Here is a 23098-nt window from a genome sequence, read left to right as displayed (position 1 = left end):
TCTTCCCCTCCCCCGCTCGTGCTCTGTCTCCATCTCTCAAAAATGAATAAACGTTAAAAAAATTTTTTTTTTAAATAGCGGTGATTACAGAGAGCATGGGCACAGGAGTAGTCAGATGCCTGGATTTGAAACCTGGACTGCCATTTAGTGTGGTTTGGGGCAATCTGAACTGTTTCTGCCTCAGAGGACCTCTTCTGCAAAATAAGGATGATGATTAGGCTTTTTATCTGCTTCTGACTCTCAGATCCATTCTCTGTCCATTTCCTGCTCTGCTCTGTATCAAGGGAACTACATTCTCCATGGTCCATTGCCCTTTGGCTTCTGGGTAGGTTTGGCCAACCCAAAGGTAAGAAGAAGGGACTAGTGAGGATATTTCACTTTGGGGGTACCTGTAGCAGCAGCAGCTGTATTTCCTATGGGGCTCACCTTCCACCACCACCAGGCATCCCCTCCCTCGTTGGCCCCAGCTTCTGCAAGGCATCCCCACCTTGGCTCTAGCTCCCACCAGATAGCCCCAGTCCTCGAACTCTGGTAACACCACTCACCACCTCTCCCAGTTGTCCCTGTAAGTCTAGGGATAAGAGGGGCTTCCTGTGGCTGCTAATCTCTGAGTTGCCTCACTGTCCCCTGTCTGGCTTCTCATCTCGTCCATCATCGGCATACTAATCCCTGTGTTAAATTTTGTATGTCTGAAAGACCTAGCAGGATTTCTGTTTCTCTGGCTGTACCCCAATCTATCAGTACCTATCTGATTCGGTGGTTCTGAGGTTGATTTAGGAAGGACAAATGGGGCTGAGATTTGAAGGTCAAATTTGGAAAGACAGAAAAGTGGGGATAGCTTTCAGATCTCATTTCTGGTGGGGAAATGGTTTGTACACCAGCAAGGATCAGCCTGGAGTTTATTGAAGGCAATAAGGGTGTAGGAGCTGGCCTTGTTCTTTTCTGCCTCCTATTCTTTGATTTCCTATGAAAATATCTTCAAGTGAAAATGATGTTCTCCCTGTGCCAATAGGGAATATGCCCCAGCAATGAAAAGAAACATATAGAGGAATCATACCTCTAGGAGCTAGATGAAAAAGTTCAGAGTCTGCCTTTAGAAAAATAATTTTAAAAGATGAGGTCTGCTCTTGTGGCTTCTCACATCCCCATTCTGAGCCTTCATACTGCTGTCTACCTGGCTTGGCACAGCACCCTGGGCTAACTGCCTTGCCTTATGTGGACCTTACCTTTGACAAGCCCTTTCCCTCTATCTCTGGGCCCGAGCTGAGCTCTTTCTCAGTCCCCTAAGGCTTAGAGAAGTCGGTAATAAGAATGCAATGACTATCTAGCATATAAACAGCCTTTATTAAATCTTACAGGCGCTCAACTGTTTCCAATCTATTATCATTAAACTACCATCAATAATAACTACCAGGACACTTGGGTGCCTGGGTCAGTTAAGCGTCCGACTTTGGCTCAGGTCATGATCTTGTGGTTTGTGAGTTCAAGCCCCAAATCGGGCTCTCTGCTGTCAGTGCAGAGGCTGCTTTGTATCCTCTGTCCCCCTTTCTCTCTGCCCGTCCCTTGCTTGCACTCTCTCTCTCTCTCAAAAATAAACAAACATTAAAAAAAATATTAACTACATATGGAATACTACTTGGCAATTAGAAGGAATGAAATCTGGCCATTTGTAGCAACATGGATGGAACTGGAGGGTAGTATGCTGAGTGAAATAAGTCAGTCAGAGAAAGACAGACACCATGTTTTCACTCATATGTGGATCCTGAGAAAGTTAACGGAAGACCATGGGGGAGGGGAAGTGGAAAAGAAAGTTACAGCGAGGGAGGAAGGCAAATCATAAGAGACTCTTAAATACTGAGAACAAACTGAGGGTTGATGGGGGGTGAGGGAGAGGGGAAAGTGGGTGATGGGCACCTGTTGGGATGAGCACTGGGTGTTGTAGGGAAACTAATCTGACAATAAATTATATTTAATATAAAAAATAAAATAAAATTATATATATATTATATATATATAAATATATATAAATTTATATATATATTTATATATATATTTATATATATAAATTATATATATATAATTTTAATAATATATATATTTATATATATATAATTTTGTTATATATATAAATTTATATATATTTATATATATTTATTTATATATACAAATATATATATTTATATATAAATAAATAAATATATATATATAAATATAAATATATATAAAAATAAATATATATAAATATATATATATAAATTTATATATATAAATTTATATATATATAAATTTATATATATATATATTTATATATTATATATAAATTTATATATATAAATTTATATATTATATATATAAATATATAAATTTATATATAAATATATAATATATTTATAAATTTATTTATATTTTATTAATAATATTTTATTAATATTTATTAGTTATATTTTATTATATATAATATATATTTATATATATAACAAAATTATATATATATTATTAAATATATTTATTATATTATATTATAAATTATATTTATATTTAATATAAAAAATAAAAAATATTAACTCCCATTTAGTGAGCACTTACTATGTGCAAGACACCACACGAAGCACTTTTCATACATATTTCCTCGTTAAATTTTTACAACAACCATATGAAGCAGCGACTATTCATTCCATTTTATAGGTGAGGAAACTGAGGCACAGAGATCAAAGTGACTTACCCCAGGGCACACTCTCAGTAAGGGCACTGGCAGGTGTGTCTAACCCCAAACAATCACAGTACTGTACCTACTTCTTTCCTACCTGCATTCCAATCTCCTAGACCCTGACACATGGCCCCCCACCCCCAACCTCCGTCTCCCTCAGCTTTTTATTTTTTTTTAATTTTTTTCAACGTTTTTTATTTATTTGTGGGACAGAGAGAGACAGAGCATGAACGGGGGAGGGGCAGAGAGAGAGGGAGACACAGAATCGGAAGCAGGCTCCAGGCTCCGAGCCATCAGCCCAGAGCCTGACGCGGGGCTCGAACTCACGGACCGCGAGATCGTGACCTGGCTGAAGTCCGACGCTTAACCGACTGCGCCACCCAGGCGCCCCTCCCTCAGCTTTATCCTCCCACTCGGTTCACTGACTCCGTCTTTTGAGTTCTAACCAGACTGTAAGGAGTCTTTCCCTTAGTTCTAGAGACTAAGTGCCCTCCATTTCCCTGAGCAGAGATTCCTTGCCCCCACCCCCAACACACACACACACACACACACACACACACACACACACACGCCCAGTAGCTCTCTTTTCCTTCTTCTTCTGCTTTAGTGTGCCCGTGAGCACTTCAAACTTCCAGTTTCTTCTTAGCTCTGCCTTTTAATACTCCCAACCTCCTCACTGAACAAGCACACAGCCCACCTGAGGTATCACACCCACAGAGGGTAAAAAAGTTCGGCTCTACCCAGCTCATTTGCACGACAAGAATTCCTCATTCAACTTACACATCCAGCCTTGGGACTTTTCAGCGGTCTTCCTTCCCAGTCAGCTTTTGCATGCGGAGAGCCTCCCTTGAAAAGTGTATCCACACAAGCAAGCAGACTATCCACCCTCCAGCTTCACGGGAGGAGAGAGGAGCCTTGACTCCACTAGCGCTGCAGGGGGCACCAGAGGATGACGTTTCATATCCTCTGCATCTAGCCTGGGCTGGCGCCCCCTACCCTCCGTGGTCTACCCCGGAAATGCATTCCTCGGTCATTCTGCATCAAGGCCCGCTCATGGTTTGGTCCGCCAAGCTGTCCGAGAGCCCGCACCTGCTGAGGACGAGAGCTCTTCGCCTCAAATGCTGAGGGTATGCTTTGGCAGGTCCCCGCTGAGCTGCAGCTCTGCTTCCAACAACCCCCGGCAGCCTTTGATGCGTGCTGCTACCTGGCGATGATTTCCCTCACCCACAAAGATGCCCGGGGGGGGGGGGGGGGAATAGGAAGAAGTCAGTGAAGGGAAGTGGGTTTCACTCCCCTGTGCGAAAAGGCCACCAAACAGGGCAGATGTCTGCATCCCAGATTCTCCTGTCCTGGGTGTTCATCAGGAACATCAGTAACTGTCATGGATACTTCATCTCGGGTGACTCAAATGGAAACAAGACCAAGGATGCAAGTGACAAGAAGGGCTTCACGCCCAAAGAATACCTCTATCCACCTGCTGGCTGGTGTCCTCTACTCTTTCAGCCATTCACCTAGCAATAAATACCTCTTTTTAAAAAAATGTAATGTTTACTTCTTTTGAGAGAGAGAAAGAGTGAGCCTGAGCGGGAGGGGCAGAGAGAGAGGGAGACACAGAATCCAAAGCAGGATCCAGGTTCTGAGCTGTCAGCACAGAGCCCAAAGGGGGGCTCCAACTCACGAACTGCGAGATCATGACCTGAGCTAAAGTCGGACGCCTAACCAACTGAGCCACTCAGGCGCCCCAACAGTAAATATCTCTTAGATGGATAAATAAGTAAATTTAACAAATATTTATTGAGACACTACAACAGACTACACTACATTCTTGTCACCGGGGATACAACAGGGTGACAGGTGAAGACAGATACAGTCCCTGTTCTTACGGGGTCTACAGTCATTGACCCACGGTTTCAAATTTCACTATTTGAAATTCATGTCTTTACCTTGAGACTGCCCTTAACCTTTTTTGGGGTCATGGATTGCTTTGATAATCTGTCAAACATGGACAAGAAAAATGTTCATGTGAGCAGACATGGTAAATTTTAGCATAAAATCTCAGAGGATTCACAGACATCCTCCCAGGGGCACCCAGAAACCCGTGCGTCACCTTAAGACCTGTCCCCAGTTATCATGCAAATATGTTTTAAGCTGTTAGCACATCACTTGTGACTCGGTGTAAATGAGTCCAATCCCTTACTGAGATCAGGTTTTCATATGGGGCCAAGCAAGTAAGAGAGACCATGAGGGACATGTAACTGATGAAGACTGGGGAAGGGACACCAACAAAAACAAAAAAGAGACAGAGAGGGAGATTGGAGGCACAGAAGGAAAATGTCACCATCATCACAGCTTGGCAAAGGATCGGCTCTGGGCAACAGTCCCCAAGCCAAAGGTGCCTTCAGTTGCTCTGTGAAATAATAGCTATCAGTGGACTATCTGTGTCCATAAAAATGACTGTGTTTGCATTTCAAAAGATTTCTGAGTTGAGACTCAGGAGGAATTGTTCCTTGTGGAAGACCTGGCCTTCCTATGGACTGGTCTCTGAATGTTCTCTGCACAGGCTACAGATAATCTTTGTGGACAAGTCAAATGCCCTTGGCCCAAAGTTCCTCACTGGGGAGTGGGATTCTTCTTGGATTCTGCCTATTCCCATTATTAGTGTTCTGGACACCAGGAATCCGTTGACTAGAAAGCTAAATGATACAAATGTTCTTTAATTTCTGAGCAGCTTGAGGTCCAGAAACGAAATGTGAGCTCTGAGTTATTAAGATTAATAAGGCCTTGCTCTTCCTGTGGTCACCAGAGCCCTGTGTTGTAGCCTGGCTCCATGTGAGACGGCATGGGCGAGGACGTGTCCTTTGGATACAACACAGAAGTCAAAATTCCCAGAAGGAGCATCAGAGGTAACGACCCACCGCATTACTCTGCCTTTGACTTGAGGCCTGACAGCAAAATGACATTACATCAGCTGTCAAAGCAAATCTGTGTTTGTTTGAAAGAGAAAAATAGAGTAAAAAAGAAGAGAAAGGGTAATTGTATTTCCTTCTTAACCTCCTTTCTTCTGTCACAGGATTTTGCTTTTTCCTCTGTTCTCTTTCCCAATGTTCCCTGGGTGTTTGGACTTATATACAAGTACCTGCGCCTATAAATTTGTGAGCTAATCACAAAAGGTTTATGACAAATATATTCATCTCAAACTTGCTCTTTTTTTTTTTTTTAAATTTTTTTTTCAACGTTTTTTATTTATTTTTGGGACAGAGAGAGACAGAGCATGAACGGGGGAGGGGCAGAGAGAGAGGGAGACACAGAATCGGAAACAGGCTCCAGGCTCCGCGCCATCAGCCCAGAGCCTGACGCGGGGCTCGAACTCCCGGACCGCGAGATCGTGACCTGGCTGAAGTCGGACGCTTAACCGACTGCGCCACCCAGGCGCCCCTTTTTTTTTTTTTTTGAGGGGGGTGCGCAGAGGTAGAAGGAGAGAGAGAATCTCAAGCAGGTTCAGCACAGAGCCTGACAGGGGCTCAATCTCAAATCAAGAGTCTGACACTTGGGGGGCACCTGGGTGGCTCAGTTAGTTAGGCATGCAATTCTTGGTTTTGGCTCAGGTCATGTTTTCAGTTTGTGGGATCAAGTCCCGCATCTGACAGTGCAGAGCCTGCTCGGGACTTTCTCTCTCTCCCTCTCTCTCTGCCCCTCCTTCATTCGTGTGCTCTCTCTTCATGTGTCAAAATAAGTAAACTTTAAAAATTAAAAGAAAGAGTCTGACGCTTAACTGAGCCATTCAGGCGCCCCTCAAAGCTGCTCTTAAGGGGCACCTGGGTGGCTTAGTCAGTTGAATGTCTGACTTCAGCTCCAGTCATGATCTCGGAGTCCATGAGTTCAAACCCCACATAGGGCTCTGTGCTGACAGCTCAGAGCCTGGAGCCTGCTTTGGATTCTGCGTCTCCCTCATACAGGAAAACTAACTAATGCAAAATACTTTCTGCTAGAGTCCCTCTGTCCTTAACCAGGATACGGTGTCTGACACATAGTAGGCTCTCACTTCATATCTACTGACAAAATGAGCAAATTCAGGAATTCCTAACGCATATGACAAAATATTTCAAAGTGTGAAGACGTGCAACTGACAAAGCTGACGAAAGCTAAGTTTCTTGTCCTCTAGTACAGAGGTTGGCCAATTTTTTTTCTATAAAGGGGCAAATAGTGAATATTTTAGGTTTTGTAGAAACCTAAGATCTAAGATCTTTGTCACAACTATCCCATTCTACTATTATAACACAAAAGAAGGGGTTCCTTGGCGGCTCAGTCGGTTAAGTGTCCGACTCTGGATTTTGGCTCAGATCATGATCCCAGGGTCAATGGGATCGAGCCCACAGCCCTCCGTTGGGCCCTGTGCAGAGTATAGAGCCTGCTTCAGATTGTCTCTCTCCTTCTGCCCCTCTCTCTGGTTCCTGTGCTCTCCCTAAAATTAAAAAAAAAAAAAAACTTTAACACAAAAGAAGCCATAGAAATACATAAACAAATGGGCATGACTGTGCGCCAATAAAACTTTATTTATGGGCGCTGAAATTTGAAATTCATGTAATTTTTGTGTAAAAAATATTATTCTACTTTTGATGGGTTTTTTTTTCAATCACTTAGAAATGTAACAACCATTCTTAGATCTCAGGCTGTTCAAAATCAAGTGGCAAGTCAGATTAAGGCTGCAGGACGTCTTTTGCCCACTCTTCTAATTGTATCAATATATATCTCTTTCCTACCTTTGTGGACTGAGGCTCTGTGAAGACAGGGGCTCTGCTCTAGGTTTTCTTTATATTCCCCTGGTGCTTAGTCACATGTGGGACACATAGTAGGTACTCAATACATACTTTTTCACTGATTGATAGGGAGAAGCTTGAGGAAGTCTCTGATCTATAGTGTGTCAACCATGCTTTTAAAAATGCATAATGTGGATTTATATCCATTGCAAGTGCTTGGCGTTTGGAGATGAATAAATTTCTATGGCAATGGGTAGGAGCATTATCTAACTGAAAAGAAATCTGCCTACATGATGGATTTCATAATTATAGTCACACAGTGCTTTATAATTCCCAAAGCACATTTGCATATATTGTCTTATTTGATCCTCACAAGGATTCTGTGAGCGTCGGCAATATTATCTGCATGTTACAGGTGAGGAAACAGGCTTCCAAAGGTCAAGATTTGACCGAGGATACGTGGCAAGTGTGCTCGTGCATTAATTCATTCCTTCTACGAGGACTCAAGAGGCCGCCCTATGCAAGCAATTCGGTCAGGGTGAACCCAAGCCCAGTGACTCCTCGAGTGATGTTAAGAAGCAATCCAGAAAATAGAAACGTGGCCTGGAAAGTTAAAAGTAGACTCCTGACAAGGGAGGCAGATGGGGACAGACAAGTAGATTTTCCCATGCCCACGACGCAAGAAGACACCCTTCTCTCTTCCGCCATCCAACTTCGGCTCAGGTCGCAATCTCGCAGTTCATGAGTTCGAGCCCTGCATCGGGCTCTGCCCTGACAGCTAAGAGCCTGGAGCCTGCTTCGGATTCTGTGTCTCCCTCTCTCTCTCTCTCTCTCTCTCTCTGCCTCTCCCCCACTTTCTCTCTCCCGCTCTCTCTCTCTCTCTCAAAAATAAATGAAGGAAAATTTAACAAAAAAGATGATATACTTGAAAAATATATATTACTGATGGTGGGAGCCTAAGAAGAAATAAATAGGGACAAGCCCATGAAAGTGGTTTGTGAGGATCGGTGTGAGAGGACACAGCAGGGTGCTGTGAGGTGGAGGACCAGAGAAGCTCACTCTACATTGGTTGTTGAGGGCACGTCTCTTACTAAATTTTTTTTAATGTTTTAATTTTATTTTTGAGAGAGAAAGAGAGAGCACAAGCAGGGGAGGGGCAGGGCGGCAGAGAGAGACAGAAGCCGAAGCAGGCTCCAGGCTCCACGCTGTCAGCACAGAGCTGGATGAGGGACCCGAACTCACAAACTGAGATCGTGACCTTGAGCCGAAGCCAGACGCTCAACCGACTGATCCACCCAGGCGCCCCTAGGGCACATCTCTTTGAGGAGGTAATAGTTGAGCTGAGAACTGACAGGTGAGAATAAGCCAGCTCTATTCCCTGACTAGGAAAAAAAAAAACACACACAAACAGAAAAAAAAAAAATTTCCCAAACCGCTTTCCGTTTACCCCGGTCGTTACATCTTCAGTCATTCTACGGAGACTCTTGGAGAAGTGAAGCCTTGAGCTGCAACTTAATTTGGGGGTGTGAGAGAGGGCCCAAGGAATGTTTGCTCACTGGGTATTGGTGAGCCCACATCCACGGCCCAGAAGAGCCAACAGGAGACTGAGAAGCAGGAAATGAGGACACAGTAGGGTCAGGCTACCCGGAGCTTCTGATGGTGATGGGGTACAGCAGGATTCTAAAGGTGGTTCCAGGGGCGCCTGGGCGGCTCAGTTGGCTAAGCGTCCAACTCTTGGTTTCGGCTCAGGTCATGATCTCACGGTTCATGGAATCAAGCCCCGCGTCAGGCTCTGCAATAAAAGCCTGCTTGGGGTTCTCTCTCTCTCTCTTTCTCTCTCTCTCTCTCTGTATCTCTGCCTCTCCCCTGCTCACGCTCTCTTCCAGTAAATAAATAAATATTTTTAAAATAGTAAAAAAAAAAAAAAAAGATGTTTCCAGACATCATCCCACTGAATCCTTGTCTAAGCGTTATCCCCACAGAGAGTAAGCGAACCAAGTAAGTGGCACGTGTGGGTGGAAGCAAGGGGCAGAAGACTGAGACTCTAGATCTGCTTTACCACCAACTAGATGTGTGACCCTCTGGAAGTTTCTCTCTGCAGACCTCACTGGCCCTCTCTGCATTTCTCTCTGCAGACCTCACTGGCCACGTACAAAATGACAAGCAGCATACTGCCAATGGCAGGGGGGGTGTGGGGGGGGGTGGTGAGGGTCCAGTGAGAAAATGGGAAAGTGCTTGGAAAAGCATTAAGCCCTAGACAAATGTGAAGTTCTGTCTGTCGGAAGTCCCTTTCCCAGGGGCGAACTAAAGGTGAAACACTGGGCATTTTATTTTCTGGCCCATTGTGTTTGACACTAGCCAGAAAGCACTTATGTAGAGAAGACAGGAGCTCCAGAAAGCACGAACGGAGTCCCCCTCCCATGACGGCCAGGAGCCCTTGTTAGGCTGTAGGGAGGACAATTCTCCCATCACTTGAGCTCAGTAGGACCTGAGAGGCCAGTTCGAGCTGATTTTGTTTGAGGACGACCTGAGATACCACAAGAATAATTTTTTCGCAGTGATAAACTGGAGGCCTAGAGAGAGTAACATGGCTTATTTCCAAGTCTCAACTATGATATACGTATGCTACACATATGACATCCATATGTGACATACATATCCATGTGATATACATGCCCAGAGGCTTGTATGTTGCTGTCCCTCAGAACTTTCCTATGCCGTGTGCTACTCCACTGAGGCCCCACTTCCTCACCTAACAACGGATAGTGGTAGGTGTCTACTGGGAAAGAACCACATTTTTAAATTTCCAGCACCCAGTCACCCTGAGCCCCCTTTTCGTTTCTTTTCCCCACACCCCCACCCCACCTTGTGGTAGGACAAGGAGGACAAGAACGAAAATAATCAGGGCGCTTGGGTGGCTCAGTCGGTTGAGCTTCCAACTTTGGCTCCGGTCAAGATCTCGCAGTTCATGACTTCGAGCCCCGAGCCAGGCTCTGCACTGGCATCCTGTCAGCACAGAGCCTGCTTCAGATCCTCCGTCCCTTTCTCGCTGCCCTTCCCCCCACTTGCACTCTCCCGAAAATAAATAAATAGATAAACAAATAAACAAACAAAAAGAGAGAAGAGGAAAATAATCGAAACTGGCAAGATGACAACAGAAAAGGTAGTAAAGGACTGCAATCCCACTGGTTGGTTTCTGCAAGAACTTAAATGGCTTAAAACCGCCCAAATGTCATTCTGAACCTCAGAAAGTAGACGGTTTCTTTGAAGGGCAGCGGAGTGGGTCAGAGGTGGGCCACAGAGGAGGGATTTCTCCTCCAATTTGTTGGCCACTTTTCCTGCCGTGATCCTTGGAATCAGAGAGAGAACCATAACGACACTTCGTTGTTTGTGACCTGCATTGTTTTTATGACTGCACTTGTGGTCCATATACTAAATGGTCTCTAAATAAAACCCAGCGATGTTTGTGAGGACCTTGCAGGAAGGACCCTTTTAGAAGATGGAAAGTAGACCCTTCTGGAGTCTCAGGGACCTAATGCACCAGGTCAGTTTGCGATTGTCTGTTTTTCTGCCACTTTTATTTATTCATTTTTATTTTTTTAAGTGTTTTTTTAAAGTTTATTTATTTTTGGGAGACAGAGAGAGATAGAGCATGAATAGGGGAGGGACAGAGAGAGAGGGAGACACAGAATCGGAAGCAGGTTCCAGGCTCTGAGATGTCAGCACAGAGCCCGACATGGGGCTCGAAGTCATGAACCATGAGAGCATGACCTGAGCCAAAATCAAGAGTCAGACGCTTAACTGACTGAGCCACCCAGGCGCCCCTCTCCATCTATTATCGTCCTCAGTACAGGCAGCCTGCTGCCTTCTCATTAGATAGGCAACATACATGGACCTTGAAAGCATTACTCAAAGTGAAATAAGTCAGGAAGAGAAAGACAAATATCATATGATCTCATTTCTATATGGAACCTTAAAAATTAAACTAAAAAAAGGACTCATAGAAAAAGAGATCAGATTTGTGGTCACGGGAAAGGAAATTGGAAGAAGGTGGTCAAAAGGCACAAACTTCCAGTTCTAAGATAATAAGTACTGGGGATGTAACGTAACAACACGAGGACTATAGTTAACACTACTGGATGGTTTATACTGAAAATTGCTAAGACAGTAGACCCTACAGGTTCTTATCACAAGGAAAAAAGCGTTTTTTTTTCTTTTTTTGTGTCTTTATAAGGATATTAATTAAATGTATTGTGATAAGTGTATGTAAGTCAAGTCATTCTGTTGTACACCTTAATCTTGTAGGGTGCTAGGGGCGCCTGGGTGGCTCAGTCGATTGAGTGTCTGACTCTTGATTTTGGCTCAGGTCATGATCTCACAGAAGTGAGATCGAGCCCCACTGGTGGGGTGCTGGGCTGTGGAGCGTGCTTGAAAGTGTCTCTGCTCTTCTCCCCACCCCCGTGCACGCTCTCTCTCTCAAAAAGAAAAAAGAAAAGAAAAGAAAAGAAAAAAAAGAAAAGAAAAGAAAAGAAAAGAAAAGAAAAGAAAAGAAAAAAGATCTTATACAGTGCTACATGCCAATTATATCTCAATAAAACCAAAAGAAAAATAAGAAGTTTTGCAATGTTTAAATAGGGGCGCCTGGGTGGCTCAGTCAGTTAAGCATCTGACTTCAGCTCAGGTCATGATCTCACGGTTTGTGAGTTCGAGCTCCATGTCCGGCTCTGTGCTGACAGTGAGGGGCCTGCTTGGGATTCTTCTTCTCTCTCCCTCTCTCTCAAAATAAATAAATAAGCTTAAAATTTTTTTAATAAAGATAATAAAAAATTTAAAAAGTAAATAACAATTTCTTCAGTGTTAAACACTATCAGCTTCCCCCACCCCGCCTCCCCAAAAAAGAAAAACCAGAGAGCACCAAGCCTCAGTGACCACCAAATATCTTCCCCACCACTATTTATCTCTTTGGCTGTGTTGTGCACACATTAAGAAAGGTGGAGACTGTCAGTTATTAATTCTGCCTCGGTCCCTCCTTCCCCCACCCTGTGATTCTTTCCATAGTAGCCTGATAAGCCAGCTTTGTGCATAATGCTGGGTGACCTAATGACATTTTCTTTGGGGGTGTACAAACTATACCTACTTCCTACCATCCCGTCAACACAGGGATGGAAGGGAGGGGTGGCCATGGGAAGATAAGGACAGATAGGGACGAGGCAGAGATGCTGGTCTGCTACTTTGGACTGCTGAATACATCTGAGCTAGCAGGTTGAATCCAAGAATTAGTGTTTCCAAAAGTGTGGTCGACAACCACCCGCATCAAGATCATCCACAGAAACTTATTAAACAACGTAGATTCTCGAGTCTCCCATCCCCGCAGCATCGGTTTTTTGTAGGTCTGAAGTGGGGCCCAGGAATCGGCATGTTGGCAATTTGGGCAATTTGGGCAATTCCCTACTAGACAACTACATATGTTCACGAGGGAGAAGGACCTGCTTGCAACACCCCGTCCTGCAGTTCGAGAAGGTTAATTGGGCTATTGAGGGGGCATCACTGCTAGGGTGTGAGGGATGTTGGGGACAACGGATGGGCAGTGAGTTGGCACTGGACGAAGGGCTCTCTTTTTATGTTCTGCAGCTGAGTTTGTGCACTTGACCTGAGGTTTCTACAAGGGCTCTAGAGTAGATAAACCAACATCAAAGTCAGTCCCAGCAGGCCCCAGAATGATTCGAACAGGATATTCTAACCATCTAGCAACCTTGCGGAAGAGAAGAGGACCACTGTCTTTAGTGACGGGGACCTGACTCCCCTCTAGACCACTACACAGTAATAAGCTGGAGGTGAGGGCATGGGAAGGAATGGTGATACTCACTGAGGGGACCATCTCTACTTCAGGGCTTCCAAGAGACCCGGACTTCCTCCACATTCTGAAGATTCCAGTATATATTTTTTAAATGTTTATTTATTTATTTTTGAGAAGAGGTGCAGAGAGAGAGAGGGAGACAGAGAACCCCAAGCAAGCTCTGTGCTATCAGCGCGGAGCTCAACACGGGGCTTGAGCCCACGAACCGTGAGATCATGACCTGAGCCGAAGTCGGACATTCAACCGACTGAGCCACCCAGGCGCCCCTATTTTTTAAATGAATCAAAACAAAAATGGAGTTGCAAAAACTATGATATATTTTAAATGCTTACATCTTTTTTAAAATTGCATTTTTAGCCCCGAGGCAAAACCACAATACAATGTATAACATTGGGTGAGGTCCAGAAATCTGCATTTTTAACAAATGCCCCATATGCACACCAACATTTGAGAAGCATGCCCTGAATTTTACCAGGAGGAGAAAGTGCTCCAAGTGAGGTAGACTTCCCTTGAAATGCCAGGAAAGTGAATTCTCTCGCCTCGATTTGGGGTGTGTATGCCACAGCAATTTGTGTTGCTTTCCCATCATAGGGAATCAGAGCTGGTCTTATGCCCAAATGAAGTAAGCAGCTACGAGTTAATGTGAAAAATGCCAAAATATCCCCTTACCCAAAATAACCCTCCGACAAGCCTGCCATTGGGCCCAAGATTCCCGGGAGTAGCTTTTCTCCTTAAAGGTTATTATTAGCTCCGCTCTGCTGTGTCGATGCCTGCCACTCTCCCTTTGCATTATGTTATAAAGCTTTCCAATTTGCTAAGGCAAGATGGTTGCTGGCAGGAGATCTACGGGAGTGCATAAGAATTTGTCAAAAGCTGGTAAGAAATTGGCCTTGTAGCTTGATTGCAAGGAAAAGAACCTTGAGCTTGGATTTGTTGAGAAACGTGAAATTGAACAGATATGTTCGTTTGACCTAGCTGTGGCTGTGTGTTCAGAATCTGAGCTAGTCGACAACATTTGAGGGTATACTCTTCAGTCCCAGTACCTTACACTGGGACAGTGAAAGGAGATAAAATATACAGAAGCCTTGGTCTGCTCCACAGGACCTGACAATCTCAAAGGCAATGCAGGGCACACACATGATCTAGAACACATATGTAAATCCATGTGTCATTAAGAGCACATTGAAAGCACATCGTGGTAGCACAAAAGTCCTGAAAATTTTGGAAAGTATGGAAGAGGAAGGACTGCTGCCTATGGTTGTGTAGGTATATCTTACACAAGGAACCCCGCCAGGGGCGGATCTTGGAAAATGTTTAATAGTAACAGTTGAGTGCAAAGGATAGGGCAGAGTAGGAGAACGCATCACCACCAAACACTGAAAATAGGCAAAGAAAAAGCCAATGTGTGATATGTCCATCACATAAGGTGAAAGGCTAGCCCCATGCAGATGTATAAAAATCTTTGAGGCATTGGGGCCCCTGGAGGGCTCAGTCGGTTAAGCATCCGACTTCAGCTCAGGTCATGATCTTGCAGTTCGTGGGTTCGAGCCCCACATCGGGCTCTGGGCTGACAGCTCAGAGCCTGCTTTGGATTCTGTGTCTCCCTCTCTTTCTGCCCCTCCCCTGCTCCTGTTCTGTCTCTGTCTCTCAAAAATAAGTAAATGTTAAAAAATTTTTGTAAAAACCTTTGAGGCATTTAGGGATGTTTAGACAAATACAACCACAAGAACCAATCTATAATCTTGCAATTCACATTAGATCAAGGATTGAAAATAAAACAGATTTCTACATGCCAAATCATCTTTTTGTCCATATTGTTCGCTGCTGCAATCGTAACACCTAGCATCTATATATATTTGGTGAATGAATGAATGAATGAATGTATGTATGAATGCATACTTACTAATCACTTTGCAACTCACGCTGTTTAATCCTTCCAGGTGGTCTGTTATTTCCAGAGCTTCAGGATCCAGGTGTTAATTCTGTACACTAATTACATTCTGTGTGATGTTCCCACCACCACTACTGGACAGTCATCACTCTATACCCAGAGCCTAGCAGAGTGCCTGGGATATAGTAGTTAGTTGCTCAACATAGGAATCAAAGAATGGAGGTTAGGTGGGCCATGAATTGATACATGATAAGTGAATGGAAAAGGACCATTGAGACAATAATTTGCAGTAACTTCTGTGCTAAGTTACATGGTAATTCCCAACCTAAGCCCACCTGAGCACTAGGGGAATGGAATGGTAGCAATTGGGGTCCTAAATGGAGTAGGGACAATGAGGGACACCAGAAAGCCTCCGAAGCTCAAAAAGATGCCTATGGTGTATAAGTTCACCCACCATATGACTCTATTACTTTGTTGAGATCGAATGCCTTTTTCCCCTAGAATTTTAGACAACTATTTTCTTTTAAAAAGGACATTACTTCTTAGTGTTTAAAACACAAAAAGCTTACCTCACCCAGGGGTTTAAAAAAAAAAAAGAGCATTTCCAGATAGCAGGATCTCTAGGCAAGTTTGAAAATGTGACTCAGTTCATCTTAAGAAATACTTACTGAATAGCTACTTCATTTCCAGAACTATGGAAACATTCCATGAATGAGAGACTGGCTATTTGGGGCCGTCAAAGGGTAAAATGAAAATTCAAGGTTTGTTTCTGGTGTTGTTGGCTCAGAAATGTAGTGGAAAGAACCAACAATTATGTAGGTCTTACTACATAGCAGGCCTTGGCATTTTACATTGATTTCTCTTTTTGTTGTTTATGTATTTTTGAGAGGAGACAGAGTGTGAGCGGGGGAGGGGCAGAGAGAGAGAAGGCGACACAGAATCCGAAACAGGCTCCAGGCTCTGAGCTGTCAGCACAGAGCCCACTGTGGGGCTTGAATTCACAAACTGTGAGGTCATGACCTGAGCCAAAGTCGGACACTTAACCGACTGAGCCACCCAGGCGCCCCTTTATTTCTGAAATTCCACGGCAATTCAGGTTGGTAGATATCTTCCTCGACTTTAACATTTGAGAAAACCATCAGAGATTGGGATTGACGGGTCTGAAGTCACACAACTAATAGCAGAACAGTATTTTAAACCCTGGTCTGCCGAACTCCAAAACCTCTGCTCTTTCCACAATGGCAGGCTACCCCTCACGATTTCATGCTGCCCTTACCCCCATCTTCCTCTGCATGCCAGCTTGCCTACAGCACCATTATCTCGCAATGCAGGATTCCAGGGCAATGATAGTTACTATAGCGATAATTGTGTGTGTGTGTGTGTGTGCGCGTGCGCGCGCACGCGCGTGCATGTGTGTGTGCAATTTACATATTGAAGCTCTCATCAAGGGCCTTCAAGGGTTTGCCCAGCATACTTTCTAATGAGTTTGAAGGGAAAAAAATCTATGTATCCTTTTATATTTTGGGGGTTGACATCTAGAAATGTCATCATAAGTTTAAACAATTGCAAATGATATAAGTTCAGGAATATGATAAATATAGATATTTAAAATAAAATTATCCTGGGGGAACTGGGTGGTTCAGTCAGTTGGTTAGGTGTGCAAATCTTGATCTCAGATCAGGTTTTGATCTCAGGGGCTTGATCTCAGGGTTGTGAGTTTGGACCCCGAGTTGGGCTCCACACTGCGTATAAAGCCTACTCAAATAAAACAAAATAAAATAAAATAATAAAATAAAATAAAATAAAATAAAATAAAATAAAATAAAATAAAACTATCTAGTCACTCATTTAAATTTATCCAATGGAATCTGAATGCCACAGAGATTTGCTACTCATAGGCATGTATTTAAAAATTAAATGGCTATAATCTTTAAGGGCAGAAAGTTCACATCATTCCCTTTCTCTTTGAATTCTTCTTTCCATTCATATCCCCACAGGATTTTATCCTAATGTCATAAGATTTTTGTTTTGAATATTTTATGACTATTGATCATGACAATATTTCTTCAGAACAAAAATACAAATTAAATTTTAATGTTTTATTTCCTGCAGCCAGAAGGTAATAAATGTTAAAACATTTCTTTTTTTTAAGTTTTTTTTTTTTTGAAAGAGATAGCAAGTGGGAGAGGGGCAGAGAGAGAGGGAGACGGAGAATCCCAAGTGGGCTCCGTGCTATCAACGCAGAGCCCAATGCGGGGCTCAAACTCACAAACTGTGAGATCATGACCTGAGCTGAAACCAAGAGTTGGATGCTTAACTGACTGAGCCACCCAGGCACCCCTAAAACATTTCTTTTGAGTTTAGTTATGATTCAATGATTAGCAGTCCAAAACAGCTCAAGGAACACAAATACAATACAAATTTTGGTAAACAACTTTAGGACATAAACATACATTTTTATTGGAAATGCATTTCTTCAATATGTGGTTAGGGTTTTTCATCCAACTAGTTATTATATTCATAGAATATTACGTAATATTTAGGAACAAAATTCAGCTTCAACTATGTTTCTATATTTTTATGACAGTAAGTGCTAAGAAACCTTTTCATATCAATAAGTATATGTGAATGGACAGTTTTATTATGCCGTTGTCATTCAATTTTCTTGAACTCTCAGTTACATGCCAAAAGATCATATAATCCTTTTTTGAAAAATAATATTTTAACAATCTATCATCTGACAACTTGATTAGGTTCCCCTTATATTTTACATAAAGCAAAGATCTGTAAACTGTATTCCTTAGAAAAGGATTTGTTACTCAAGATTACCGCCATTCAGTTTCTCCATTTCTGGGAAGTAATACTGTGGTAAGAAGCCTCTACAATGGCCCTCCACTGATCCCCACTTCCTGGAATTTGACCCCTTATACAATCTGTTCTCCTTGAGCATGGGCTAGACGTAGGGACTCAATTCTAACAAACAGAATATGACAAAAGTGATGTCACTTCAGAGATCAGGTTACATGAAGATCTTGGCTTTTCTCATTGACTCCCTCTGAGTGAAGCCTGCTGCCATGTTATGAGCTCTCTTTTGTTTTTTTAATTGTTTTAATGTTTATTTATTCTTGAGACAGAGAGAGAGAAAGAGAGAGAGAGTGCGCGCGCGCGCACCTGAGCGGGGAGGGGCAGAGAGGGAGACACAGAATCCAAAGCAGGCTCCAGGCTCCCAGCTGTCAGCACAGAGCCCGACGCGGGGCTTGAACTCACAAGCCGTGAGATCATGACCTGAGCTGAAGTCGGATGCTTAACCGACTGAGCCACCCAGGTGCCCCAATGTTATGAGCTGTCTTTTTTTTTTTTTTAACACTTTTTAAATGTTTTTATTTATTTTTGAGACAGAGACAGAATGTGAGAAGGGAGGAACAGAGAGAGAGGGAGACACAGAATCTGAAGCAGGCTCCAGGCTCTGGGCTGACGAGCTGTCAGCCCAGAGCCTGGTGCGGGGCTCGAACTCACAGACTGTGAGATCATGACCTGAGCTGAAGTCGACTGCTTAACCGACTAAGCCACCCAGGCGCTTCACCCAATGTTATGAGCTGTCTTAAAGAGAAGCCCGTATGGCAAGGAGCTGAGAAAGGTCTTCAGCCAATAGCTAGCAAGGGACTAAGATCCTCAGTCCAACAGTGATAAATTTCATTTCATTGAAATTAATACAGTTTGCTCTATGAAAACACCAATAAGAAAGCACTATGAAAAGATGCAGACTGGGAGAAAACATTTGCAAGTCACATTCCTGACAAAGAGCTTGTATCCAAGAATACAGGCATACCTCGTTTTATTGTGCTTCGAAGATACTGCTTTTTACAAATGTAAGGTTTATGGCAACCCTGCATCGAGCAAGTCCATCGGCGCCACTTTTCCAACAGCATTTGCTCACTTTTTGTCTCTGCCTCACATTTTGGTAATTCTCTCAATATTTCAAACATAGTCATTGTTATTATATTTGTTATGGTGATCTGTGATCAGTGATCTCATTTTTTTTGAGAGAGAGAGAACACACATAAGCGGGGGAGGGGCAGAGAGAGAGAGAGAGAGAGAGAGAATCCCAAGCAGTCTCCATGATAACAGGGTGAAGATCAGAACTGCGAAATCAGACCTCAGCCAAAACCAAGAGTTGGAGGCTCAACTGACTGAGCCACCCAGGTACCCCAATGGTTACCATTTTTTAGCAATAAAGTACTTTCTAACTAAATTATGTACATTGTTTTTTGAACATAATACTATTGCACACTTAAAAGATGACAGTATAGGGGTGCCTGGGTGGCTCAGTCAATTAAGCATACAACTTCAGCTCAGGTCGTGATCTCGTGGTTTGTGGGTTCAACCCCCGCACCGGGCTCTGTGTTGACAGCTTAGAGCCTGGAGCCTGCTTCGGATTCTGTGTCTCCCTCTCTCTCTGCCTCTCCCCCGCCCATGCTTTGTCTCTCTCTCAAAAATAAATAAACACTAAAAAAAATTTTTTAAGGTGACAGTATAGTGTAAACATAACTTTTATATGCACTACCAATCCAAAAAATTCATTTGACTCACTTTAGTGCAGTGTTAGCTTTATTGTGATGGTCTGGGACCAAAACCACAACGTCTCCAAGGGATGCCTATGTATAAAAAAATATATCAAAATTCACCTGTAAGAAAAAAATGCAATACAAATGGACAAAGGGTCTGCACAGACGCTTCACCACAGACGGTATATAAATATCAAATAAGCATATGAAAAGATGCTCGACATCATTCGCTATTTGGGAAGTGAGTCTTAAAACCATAATGGGATCCAACTACTTATCTGTTAGAATGGAGCAACTTTCAAAACCTGACACGTGGTTTGTCAGGATGAGAACAGGGTGACATTTGGAAGTGTTGAATCACTATATTGTACACCTGAAACTAATATAACACTGTATGTTCACGAGCTGGAGTTAAAACAGAAACTTGATAAAGAGAATAAACACCTGACAAGTGCTAAGGAAGTCACGGAGCAAGTGGTGGGAGTGAAAAGTGGCACAGCCACTCAGGAAGACAGTTTGGCAGTTGATTATAAAGTTAAATGCACACTTGGGGCGCCTGGGTGGCTCAGTCGGTTGAGCGTCCGACTTCGGCTCATGTCATGATCTCACAGTTCATGATTTTGAGCCCCACGTCGGGCTCTGTGCTGATAGCTCAGAGCCTGGAGCCTGCTTCAGATTCTGTGTCTCCCTCTCTCTCTGCCCCTCCCCTGCTCGTGCACTGTCTCTCTCTGTCTCAAAAATAAATAAAAACATTTAAAAAACTAAAAGAAAATAAAGTTAAATGCACGCTTACCACGTGACTCCGCAATACCACCCTAGCTTGTCAAGCTACAGAGGTTAAACTTATGTTCAGCAATAACCTGTGCGTGAATGTTCCAAGCAGCTTTATTCATAATTGCTAACACTGAAAACAACCAAATGTTCTTCAAGAAGCGAATGAAGAAACCGTGGTACATCCATATAATGGAAAACCACTCAGCACTAAAATGGAACACAGATGAAGCTCAAAGCCAGTCTCAAAAGATTATCTACCATATGATTGCATCTATCTGGTATTTTGGGGTTTTTTTTAAGTTTTTTTTTTTTTTAAGAGAGAGAGAGCAGGGGAGGGGCAGAGAGGGAGAGAAAGAATCCCAAGCAGGCTCCATGGTGTCAGCACAGAGCCTGATGAAGGGCTTGATCCCACGAACCAAACTGTGAGATCATGACCTGAGCTGAAATCAAGAGTTGGATGCTCAAGACTTAGCCACCCAGGTGCTCCTAAAGTTTATTTATTTTGAGAGAGAGAGAGAGGGAGGGAGGAAAGGAGGGAGAGAGAGAGACAGAGAGACAGAGAGAGAGAGAGAGAGAGAGAGAATGAGCAAGGCAGGGGCAGATAAGGAGACAAAGAATCCCAAGCAGGCTCTGCACTGTCAGCATGGAGCCCAATGCAGGGCACAAACTCACGAACTGTGAGATCATGACCTGAGCTGAAACCAAGAGTCGGTCGCTCAACCAACTGAGCCACAGGTGCCCTCCCGCTGTTGGATGTTTAGCCTGTTGCCAGTTAGTTTGCTAAGATAAGCTACAGCGCTACAGGGAACGACCCGGCACATACATCTTTTTGCAAGTATAATGATAAGTTAAATCTCTAAAAGTAGGATTACCAGGTCCTAGGGTATGTGTAATTTGAGTTTTTATACCTACTGACAGATTGCCCTCTATCGAAGCAAGCAGAACTTTTAGAATGAGTCATGTGTGCATTCTGCAGTGCCCCATCCCAAACTCTTGAATTCTCTCTTTCATAGGATCATGCCGATATTGAGTGGAAATTTGCAAGGACAAAGCTCTGGATGAGTTACTTTGATGAAGGCGGCACCTTGCCACCTCCTTTCAATATCATCCCCAGTCCCAAGTCATTTCTCTACCTTGGTAACTGGTTCAACAACACCTTCTGCCCCAAAAGAGACCCTGATGGGAGACGGAGGAGACACAACTTGAGAAGCTTCACAGTAAGGCTTTTAAAAATTATGTTTTGGTTTTTTTTAAACAGAACTGTTTTCTCTCTCTCCCCACCCCCAACACCCTTGGTGACAGTCTGTATATTAAACATCAAAAAATCACTTCAACCCCCCAATGTTTGGGGCTTGTCAGGCAGGAGCTCCTCCGTTATTCTCCAGCCCTAATATTTAGAAATATATTCGAGTGGATGGGTTGCTGGGAGACCACTGATCTAAGCTCTCTGTCCATTTTCAATTACAGGAACGCCATGCTGACAGCCTGATACAGAATCAACATTACCAGGTAAAGCTCGTCCCAGGGACTAAGCACAATAGTTCTTGGTCAGTTGTGTGACCTTGGACAAGTCACTTAACCTCAGCGAGCCTCAGTTTCTGCATCTGTGAAATGGGGGGGAACATTTAAGTCACAGTATTGTCACGAGAATTGAGTGGTGAGCATGTATGTACGATGAAGTGTGCATGTGCACGCGTGCCTGTGTGTACGTGTGGCCTGCCTGGCACAATGCCTGCCACGTCTCATCACCACTACTAATACAAAGCGGAGCACATCCCCAGGAGGCTAAGTGAAAAGAGGCCATCCCTGTGAAGGACAGGTGATATTTAAGAAAAATATCTGGACTGGGGCGGCTGGCCGGCTCAGTCTGTAGAGCACATGACTCTTAATCTCAGGGTGGTGAGTTCGAGCCCCACGTTGGGCGTGGAGCCTACTAAATAACTAAATGAATATCTGGATTATGTAAATTAGTGGACATTGAGATCAGCAGACTTTGTGACACCGAAGAATGACTTTCTCGATTTTCTAAAAGGAAGAACTCTCATCTTACTGGGAGGGTTAAAGCTTCATCCAGCTTGAAGGAGGAAGGGTATTGACCATGTCCCTTCAAGGATTATTCCATTCTCATCATTGTATAGATGGGAATCTGTGTTTGCTTTGTGTGTGGGCAGAAATTTTTCCCTTCGGGTAAAGCTGCTCTTATGAGCCCACTCTGCCACCAAATTTGGACACTTGCAGAAAATGACTGAATCCTGGGAGAATGTGCTATTGCAAAGACAGTCTAAGCGTATTTTATTTCTTGGATGTGTTTCTTATTTTACTGAGAGCCTGAGAAGAAAACTGAATGCTTCTTTATGTGTGTTTTTTTTTTGTTGTTGTTGTTGTTGTTAATTTCCAGGAAGTTATCAGGAATTTAGTCAAAAGATACGTGGCCGCTATGATAAGAAATTCCAAAACGAACGAGGGACTGACAGAAGAAAATTTTAAGGTGATTTAATCACAAAGTGGTTGAATTTCTCATTTCACATTTCTTAAGCATCTTTTGAT

General features: G+C 43.3%; 2 protein-coding genes across 2 annotated transcripts in view; one reads left to right on the top strand and one right to left on the bottom strand.

The window, feature by feature from the left end:
* The window catches only part of TRPC5OS (TRPC5 opposite strand), a 76080-nt gene extending 72457 nt beyond the window's left edge, over positions 1–3623 (bottom strand). Inside the window, exon 1 of the mRNA XM_023249043.2 lies at positions 3488–3623. The gene's annotated coding sequence lies outside the window, so the exon portion shown is untranslated. The remainder of the gene's footprint in view (positions 1–3487) is intronic.
* The window catches only part of TRPC5 (transient receptor potential cation channel subfamily C member 5), a 266623-nt gene that overhangs the window by 240744 nt on the left and 2781 nt on the right, over positions 1–23098 (top strand). Inside the window, exons 9-11 of the mRNA XM_004000806.5 lie at positions 21565–21768; positions 22019–22060; positions 22950–23039. Of these exons, the coding sequence (XP_004000855.1) occupies positions 21565–21768; positions 22019–22060; positions 22950–23039 (336 nt within the window). The remainder of the gene's footprint in view (positions 1–21564; positions 21769–22018; positions 22061–22949; positions 23040–23098) is intronic.

Source organism: Felis catus, chromosome X (assembly GCF_018350175.1).
Source record: "Felis catus isolate Fca126 chromosome X, F.catus_Fca126_mat1.0, whole genome shotgun sequence".
Taxonomy (NCBI): domain Eukaryota; kingdom Metazoa; phylum Chordata; class Mammalia; order Carnivora; family Felidae; genus Felis; species Felis catus.
The sequence above is the reverse complement of the archived record's forward strand: the minus strand, read 5'-3'. Positions and strand labels throughout refer to the sequence as shown.